The 8324-nt window shown below is 45.1% G+C and overlaps 3 protein-coding genes and 1 long non-coding RNA gene across 4 annotated transcripts; 2 read left to right on the top strand and 2 right to left on the bottom strand.

Annotated features, from left to right (window-relative positions):
* The first annotated feature begins 1088 nt into the window (after nucleotides 1-1088).
* LOC120674024 (probable glutathione S-transferase GSTF1) lies at nucleotides 1089-2359 on the top strand. Its single transcript, XM_039955081.1, has 3 exons — nucleotides 1089-1374; nucleotides 1527-1575; nucleotides 1741-2359. Exons 1-3 carry the CDS (start codon nucleotides 1225-1227, stop codon nucleotides 2199-2201), a joined length of 660 nt encoding a protein of 219 aa, XP_039811015.1. The 5' UTR covers nucleotides 1089-1224; the 3' UTR covers nucleotides 2202-2359.
* Nucleotides 2360-3739: 1380 nt separating this feature from the next.
* LOC120676955 lies at nucleotides 3740-4590 on the top strand. Its single transcript, XR_005676048.1, has 2 exons — nucleotides 3740-4126; nucleotides 4203-4590. It is a non-coding gene; the product is annotated as an uncharacterized LOC120676955 (long non-coding RNA).
* A 112-nt stretch (nucleotides 4591-4702) lies between these two features.
* On the bottom strand, nucleotides 4703-5496 carry LOC120676954. The gene is made up of 3 exons (XM_039958302.1): nucleotides 5395-5496; nucleotides 5146-5314; nucleotides 4703-5062 (listed from the first exon to the last, which is right to left on the bottom strand). The coding sequence occupies exons 1-3, from the start codon at nucleotides 5408-5410 to the stop codon at nucleotides 4939-4941; spliced, it is 309 nt and encodes a 102-aa protein (XP_039814236.1). The 5' UTR covers nucleotides 5411-5496; the 3' UTR covers nucleotides 4703-4938.
* Nucleotides 5497-5503: 7 nt separating this feature from the next.
* On the bottom strand, nucleotides 5504-6676 carry LOC120676953. Its single transcript, XM_039958301.1, has 3 exons — nucleotides 5994-6676; nucleotides 5711-5873; nucleotides 5504-5598 (listed from the first exon to the last, which is right to left on the bottom strand). The coding sequence occupies exons 1-2, from the start codon at nucleotides 6510-6512 to the stop codon at nucleotides 5769-5771; spliced, it is 624 nt and encodes a 207-aa protein (XP_039814235.1). The 5' UTR covers nucleotides 6513-6676; the 3' UTR covers nucleotides 5504-5598; nucleotides 5711-5768.
* Between the last annotated feature and the right edge of the window lie 1648 nt (nucleotides 6677-8324).

Here is an 8324-nt window from a genome sequence, read left to right as displayed (position 1 = left end):
CGAGGGGGAGGGGAGAGATGGTGAGCCTAATACTGAGGGGGTCAAATAAAGAGCCTGTTGGAAGAGGATTTTACTCCACTTTATCCAAATTTAGCTAGTCAAATCAATATACCCAAGTTGTTGAACTTGCTCTTAGGTCACCAGTTGTACATAACCAGCATCGTGCTGCTTGAGTGGTAGCAAGCATAGTCACCGAAGTTCCTGGGATGACAGATTGAGGAATGAGGAACGGAAACGAGAAACGATGTTTAAGATGGATTTTTACACTACGAGGTTGAAAATGTTCTCCGGCAAACGTTGGGTGCCCGGTGACTATGGTAGCGAGACGAGGAGATCTCGCGATCGCCTAGGGTATCGATGGTGGAAATTATTCATATTTAGAAATACCAGTTAAAGTCTATTATACAGGATGAAGGGTATACGGAAGGGATGAAAAAGGAGGACAGGGATCGTGGACACTTTTACTTGGCAGCTACGTCTTCCATCGGATCCAAGGTATGTTTTTTTATGTTCCAAGCCAAGAAGACGCTGTCGGGGTAATGTCAAGTCGCCATAAAAAAAATGTCGTGATCTGCTGGTGGTGCTCCGAAAGCAAGATGTGATCGACGAGCGGCGACTTCGACGGGAAACATATGGCGAATAATCCGTCTAATCGGAAGCATAGATGATATGGCTTGATTTACCGTCCAATCAACTGAAACCAAATCTGACCGATATATTTGTTTCATTTTGCTGTGTATTTGCAGCATATTTTAACACCGATTCGTGATACGATTTTCGCACTCAACCACTGTCCATGGACAGCTTCGTCCGGGCCCCCGGCTGTCGTCAGGGGCGGAGCTACACGTGTTCATTGATTCACTAATGTCAGCCGATATTCATTGATGTCAGTTGATATCGATGATTTTATGCAAAATCAATGAAGAATTATTGTATTACACTGTTTATGAGTAGACCTGACAACTCTGTGACGTAGAGCTAACCTCAGTAGCTTCTGCTGCTGGCTCCACCCTTGCCTGTCGTGATCTCCTCCTGATCCTATTGTCATCTGACAAGACCACCACTACCTAATATACGGGCCGGGTCCAGGCACCCCACCCAGTATTGCCACCAGAGGTGGGACCAAAATCAAAATTACCGCACCCTACAAGCATATATATCTTGCAGGCAGAGCAGAGCCCGCTGCTCCATTCATTGACCTCTCCTCGCAGGTCGCAAGAAAGCATGGCGCCGGTTAAGGTATTCGGGTCCGCGGTGTTCGCGAACGCCGCGCGTGTGATGGCGTGCCTCGAGGAGGTGGGCGTCGAGTACGACGTCGTCGAGGTCGACTACATGGCCAAGGAGCACAAGGGCCTCGAGCATCTGGCGAGAAACGTATGCAACAACACCCTTGATCCTATTGCTTTAATTCTTCACTGCATCATCTGCATATTGATGCTTCATCATCCCTTTACCTGGTTTTCACTCGTACTGGTAGACAAACTGATCGATGTGCCCTGTACATCCACGCTGATGTTTGCTTGCAGCCGTTCGGCCAAATCCCAGCGTTTCAGGATGGGGACATCATGCTCTTCGGTATTCTTACAGCCTTATAACAACTGCTGTACTTCCACAGAAATAGTTGCTCTCGAATCCTGATCTACAGAGTACTCCCTTCGTCTCAAAAGCCAAAACGACTAATAATTTAATACGGAGGGAGTACTATGTTATTATTTGTAATTCTCAACGAATTTCTTCCAGAGTCCCGAGCAATCTCAAAGTATGTGCTCCGAAAATATGCCAAGTCAGCCCAAGATGACCTGCTGCGAGAGGGCAACCCGGAGGAAGCTGCGATGGTGGATGTGTGGACAGAAGTGGAGGCACACCACTACCTACCGGCCATGGCACCCATCTTCTACGAGTGCGTCGTGTACCCCGCGAGGCTCGGCACCACGCCCAACCAGAAGGTTGTGGACGAGAGTGTCGAGAAGTTCAAGAAGGTGCTCGACGTCTACGAGGTCTGCCTGTCCAAGAGCAAGTACCTCGCCGGGGACTTCTTTAGCTTTGCGGACCTCAACCATTTCCCCTTTACCTTCCATATCATGGCGACGCCGCACGCGTCGGTCTTCGACTCGTACCCGCACGTCAAGGCGTGGTGGGAGAGAGTTATGGAGAGGCCGTCGCTGAAGAAGATCAGCGCCCATATGGAGATCAAGCCCTGATCGCTCAAGCAAATATAGTTATAGCTGCGTTGCATGATCTACTTTGAGTTTTATTGCAAACCATTTGGTCCTGTACCTGCAATATAACGTTGCTATTTCCGCCGCTGTAACAACTTGTGCATCATTATTGTCGACTAATTGTTTTGTTTAACTTGTCACGTTACTTGCGTCGGTGCCGGCCACTGCCAGGAGATCATAAGGAATCCATCAGCGAAGGGGACGTTAGAATCGTGCCTGCTTTTTGTATGCTTAAAAAGCTGAATAATTACGAGCAAACGCAAGAAGGCCAACCGGGCAACTTGCCATCATTCCATCACCACATCCAGGACCTGGATTCCAGGTGTTGCAGTTTCAACCGTTGCCCACCAGCCATCTACCTAGCTCATTCCAGCACGCAAGTGGCCAAAGGTGGGGCCACCGTCGACGGAGACATGAGATTGCTTATACGTCCTGAAAGACAAAAATGTAATTTTTTGGATTCGGGTTTGCTAGCGCCCGGAGGTTCGATGAAAACTTTTCCCATCGACCACTCTATCAGTCCAATGCAACATCGAATAATAATATTTACAACATAAAAAAACATCTGTAACATAGAAAACCATCATTTGCAACATCAAAAAGTATTGAAAAAAGTTATTAGCCATCCGTTGACGACGAGGAAAAAACATGTCTTAACATCCGTTTCATGTTGCATGGAACATTCAAATCTCTCATTAAAAACGCAACATCCAGATTAAACATTTACAACAAATACAACAACGTAACATCTAGATCTACTTTTAAATATCTACATGAAGCACATGCAACATTTTAGAAGTCTTAACTACAACATCATAAAATACCTATTGCAATATAAGTACCCGGTGCTCAACACAGCTTTTATTCATCTCCTACGCCCACCCCTCGCAAGCCACCGTCCGGTGGCCAGGAGAAGCCCCTCGTCAATGCGCTGGGTGGCGTTGCGGGAGGCTGCAGGGCGCCGCCGTGGAGGGCTCGCCGCCGGCCTCAGGCCCCGCCGCCATGGAGGTCTCACCGCTGGCTTCTGCTGTGTGCTACGCCGCCGCCACCACTAGCATAAACAACCTCAACCAGAGCAAGATAACACCCGCAGGGGTCCGCTCCACCAGAGCTCAGCTACTCAGGCGAGGCATGGACGCACGCACGCAGGAGAGATGAACCGGTGGTAGAATACTACTAGAACTCGGTGTGGGTGAAGTATGCCGAAAGGGAGGAATTTCGATATTTGACATCAAATTCGCAGGCCTCAACTTTTTTGACATTAAATTCGTAAAACTTTCGAAATATAACATCGGGCATGCGAATTCTTTAGAAACGGGGGATTTCGGGGCTTTTTCTCGATTTCAGGGCTTTTTCTCGATTTCCGGCCTTTCCAAATATTACATCGGGCAGAAGCTCCTTCGCCTGGCCTGTGCAATAGGTCCGCCTCCCACTCCCCCGCCCGCAGGAGGTCCGCCGCTGGAACTCGGCCGGCCACTTGCCCGGCCGCAGGAGATCCGGCGACCGCCCGCAGGAGGTCCGCCGTTGCAGGAGGTCCTATCGCCCACTGTGTTCATCTCCTTCTCCTCTCTCCTCTCTCTCTCTGGGTTTGTTCTCACTCTCGCGGATCTCAATGCTCTCTCGCGTGGCACTAGTGCAGGGAGCGCCGCCGACATATCGCAGGGAGGCAGCTCATCTGCGGGGATGTGGAGGAGGGCCCCTGCTACGCAAAACCGAGCACTGCAGCCAGTCATGCTGGGCGCACCGACCCGCTGGAGGTCGCCCCACCGGCTGTGGTTAATGAGGTGACCAATCTGCCACTCATCATGTGTCTGTACTGCAAGGATTTGAGGCTGGTTGCTTTCACTTGCAAGTGGACTAATAATTGAGGCAAGAGATTTTTCAAATGCCAAAGATACAATGAATTGGTGAGGTTTCTCTGAAATTCATATTGATTCGTATTGATTTACAAGTGGACTAAAAATCTGATTGGAATTTTTGCAGGAGGAAAATCGATGTGGGTTTTACATGTTTCCGGATAAGTATGAGCACTACCTTGAGACCAAAGGCTACCCGGGGCATTGCAGGACCAATGTTGAGATGGATGGTGTCCATGAAGTGGAACCAATTGAGTAAGTCAGGGAGGGATTGCATGATTTAATTGAGATGCTAAAGATGAAGCTGCAAATTGAGGACTTGAAGAATGAAGAAAGGAAAATGAAATGTGCATGTGTTGTGCTGTTTGTGTTGTTGTTAGTTGTGGGATTTGCACTTAAGTAAAGCATTAGATCTGTGTAATGGCATTTGTAATGGAGATCTTTATAATCTGGATTGTCCCTATGTTTATCAATGCAATGATATGGAGGTGTGACCAATCTGTTATTTGGTTTGATGATCTGTGTTGTTAATTTTTTTAAAAAAATTGGACAGCATGTCCCTGTATTCTGCTTCTTTGAGGGTTGAATTAATATCATGATCAGTTGGATATATGTGAGCCAATAAACTTGACATGTTCTCACACTGAGTCTGACATTCTGACATGGTTCTGAAAATACAATGATAGGTCCTGAAAATACAATTCTGAAAATACAATGATAGGTTCTGAAAATACAATGACATGATAGGTTTTGAAAATACAATGATAGGTTCTAGGACCACACAAAAGCATAACAGGTGGTAGCACACAAGCATAAAAGGTGTTGTGTCTATCAAAATACAAAAGCATTACATGGAAAGGTCTTCACAGTTTCTTCTTGGTAGGTAGCTTCTTTTTAGTTGGAGTAAGTTTCTTTTTAAAAGCTGCCTTCTTCAAACTCTTTGGAATACTGCATGTTGTCACACCCTCTGTCGACATCACTTGTAGGCTGAAATAGATATTAAATTTGTGACAGATTACATAAACAAGGCTGAAATGAAAACATTAATCAAAATTTGTGGCACGAAATACCTTTCTGTAGGGACGGTGGCACCTTCTTGTGTTGTGCTGACGGTGGCACCTTCTTGTGTTGTGCTGAATGAACTTTCTTGCTCCTCAACCCTGTCTTTTTGATGTACTTGCACCTTCCTTGCTAGTACCAGGTGGCCTCCTAGCCTTCCCTTTTTTATCCCGGCTCTTCCTATAAATGTGTTACATTTATAAAAATTTCAGAACTTCAAAACTGAAAATATGCAAGAAAAAATAACAGCTCATACATACCTCTTCTTAGTTCCATTTAGCGGGCACTTTGGTGATGTAGTCCTATGTCCAAATTGAAAGAAATTCTTACACTAAACCTGCCAGGCCCCTTTGCCTCTTGGTAGCCCCTTTGCCTCTTGGTTTGTTGCCTTTGTCCTCCAAGCAGCTTGGATATCTATTTTTTCTTTGCCTCCCAACTTCTCTCTTGGACAACGGCGGCAAGACCTTGAAGCCAAGATTCACATGAGGCCACTGGGACTTGTCAGGCAACGGTTTGATACTTATCTTCTAGCTCCTTTTGCCTACCAAGCCATATAGTTGAATATCCAATAGATACCTGATACTTATCTTCTAGCTCCTTTTGCAGTTTCTTTGCACCAGTGTTTGCATCCTTCTTAAGAAAAGGGATTAGCCTTCTCTACCACCCAATGATATGTTGCCATCTTGGTCCTCACTCTCCCGGTTGATGCACAAAAGTGCTCTTCCTTGTTCAATGTAATCTGCAAACAAAAATAGCTTGGTTAGCTTCAAAATAATAGGTGTTTATCATAGTTAGGTAAACAGGAAATAATAAAGCTACATGTTAGTATGAAAACAGGGTAAGTTAGCAAAAGCTATACCCTGTCTTGCTTTGTGCCACTCATTTTCCGTGCGACAATGGCCCATTTACAACCATTAGCTTTGCAATAGCCCCTGAACAACGTTTGACATGACTTTTCAATTCCAAGCTCAAACTGCCCTTTAATAGCATGCTGCCTTACAGCTGCCCGGACTTCTTCCATACTATGGTACACTGTTCCAGCATCCATAGGAGGATCCTCCCTATCATAGAAAGCTGCTTCTTCACCAGGAATATGATCATCAAATGGTAATTCAGCACCATCTAAATCCATAGCCCCAATTTCTTCAGCTGCCTCTTCTTCAGCTGCAGCCCTCTCTTTTTCTACTCTTTCATCCTCTGCTCTAAGACCAAGAAATTCATACATTGCCTCTTCATCCATGACACAAACAGCAGCACCTACCTGATCTTGTCCAACTGGAGTAATATCCAGGCTATCCCAATCAATTAAATCTACATCTCCTACCTCATTATTTGATTGTTCAGGTGCACTAACGTTATTTATGCTCACATTGCTCATCACTTCAGTGACAGCTTTAGACTGCACATCAACATACAGAAACAGATTCTTCCGATTCTCTCTTTCTAATAAAGCAAGTGACAAGGCTTTATCATCCAACAAAATCTTTTCTCCACCAGTGTTTGGGTCAAATTTATATATTGCTATCTGCTGGCTGCTCCCCCATTTCAAATGGAATTGCAAAAAACAAAAAAAAGGAACCTAGCCACCCGCAGTGTGCCTCAGGTCCAGCCGCCGCGCCTCCCTCAGGCCGCCAAAGCTCCACGCGCCGACCGGCGGGACGAGCAGCGGCAGGCCCCGACACGCCAAACCATAGAGGTCGTGGGCACGGGCGCACTGGGCTGGGAGATCGACGGCGCATGTGTCCATGCACTCTGTAAGCTTGCTTGTAGAGGCCATATTGCTTAAAGCAAAATCTTTGTGTTCAGTATGCTTTCTTTTATTGTCCTTGAGTATTTTCATCTGAAATCTGTACATAGCTCCAGAAGCATTGCAAGTTTTTTTTTAGAAAAGGGTTTTACCCGGCTTTTATAGAAAGAGAAAAACAGCGTACATGGTTTACTGGGGATACCAGTTTACAAAGAAAGCAGAGCCAACAACAACAGTCCACTAAGAGCTGACAACTAAAATGCTAAAACAGAAAACAGGGAGACTCAAAGAAAAAGGTCTTCAGCTGGTCGCCGTCCTATTTCCTCCTGGATGGTCTCCATCCACCTTCTTACTTGCCCGGCCCATTCTGTGATCTTGATTTGGACGCTGTCACGCTGTAGTACTCGCCATTTCTGCAAGAGTGCATTAGTTTTGAACAAGAGGTCAGCCGGGTAACGTGGAAACAGGCCTTCAATTGCCCGTTTGTTGCGAGAGGTCCAAAGCGCCCAGGTCGATCACCATGGTTAGCAGAAAGAGTTTAGCATTATAGTCCTTACACCACAATGGAATCCAGTTATCCAAGAAATCCTGCCACCCCCCTGGGATCCGGTCCCAACTTAAAGCTTCCTTGAAACAGGTCCAAAGAAACTTGGCCACAATGCATGAAAAGAAAATATGATCAGTAGTTTTTGGTACATTGCAAATATTGCACCTGGCATTTCCTTTCCACTTTCTTTTTTTCAGCTCCACTCCTGTTGGTAGCCTGTTGTGTAATTTGCCAGAGAAAAAAATTTGAGCTTTAGAGGAAGTTTGCTGGTCCAAATACGTCTCAATCTTTTATCACTCACCCCCCTGTGAGAGAGCCACCTATACATTGAGCTTGTTGAGAAGTTACCCGATTTTTCCAGGGCCCACCTGATGGTGTCCTGTTACTTTTTCTTTTCATGAACAAGATAGTGAGATGGTGGCCCATGCTACCGAATTGTTCCTTCATAGAGGATGCAAATATTTTGATTGCAATTTGCAATAATGGTGGATGGAGTGGCAGATTTTTTCTTCTGCTTACCAAGCATAAGTTTTCAGGTTTTGTATTTTGAATAGACAAATATGTGGTGAGCCGAGCCTTTTAAGTAAGCACCTGCCGACATACTTTTTTATTGCAAGCCTTTTAAAGTAAGCACCTGCCGACATACTTTTAAGTTCTGAAAAAAATACAAGGCTTAGATGATTGTATTTTAATAGCAATAGTGGACTGAGATGTGTAATGTTAGGTTAACTTGCTTATAAAGTTCTGTCTTAACTTTTTGTAAAACTTTTGAGCAAATACAATATGCTATGATTTTAAAATCTTTAATTTAAAACTCTCGTTGACGTACAACTTCTTGTCTGCTTATATACGTAGTGATATGTTCTATTGTTCATTATAATAAAAAGAAAAGGTAA

This window comes from Panicum virgatum, chromosome 5N, assembly GCF_016808335.1.
Source record: "Panicum virgatum strain AP13 chromosome 5N, P.virgatum_v5, whole genome shotgun sequence".
In the NCBI taxonomy this organism is placed as follows: Eukaryota; Viridiplantae; Streptophyta; class Magnoliopsida; order Poales; family Poaceae; genus Panicum; species Panicum virgatum.
This window is presented reverse-complemented; position numbering and strand designations above follow the sequence as displayed.

Bases quoted from the DNA above. Each gene is read 5' to 3' on its own strand.
- LOC120676954 (XM_039958302.1), bottom strand. The intron at 5,063-5,145 runs GTATTTCGTGCC...TATCTATTTCAG, and splicing joins GCCACCGTCCCTACAGAAAG to CCTACAAGTGATGTCGACAG.
- LOC120674024 (XM_039955081.1), top strand. From the start codon at position 1,225: ATGGCGCCGGTTAAGGTATTCGGGTCCGCGGTGTTCGCGAACGCCGCG. The intron at 1,375-1,526 runs GTATGCAACAAC...GTTTGCTTGCAG, and splicing joins TCGAGCATCTGGCGAGAAAC to CCGTTCGGCCAAATCCCAGC. The intron at 1,576-1,740 runs GTATTCTTACAG...AATTTCTTCCAG, and splicing joins TGGGGACATCATGCTCTTCG to AGTCCCGAGCAATCTCAAAG.
- LOC120676953 (XM_039958301.1), bottom strand. From the start codon at position 6,512: ATGAGCAATGTGAGCATAAATAACGTTAGTGCACCTGAACAATCAAAT. The intron at 5,874-5,993 runs GTATAGCTTTTG...TTTTGTTTGCAG, and splicing joins GTGGCACAAAGCAAGACAGG to ATTACATTGAACAAGGAAGA.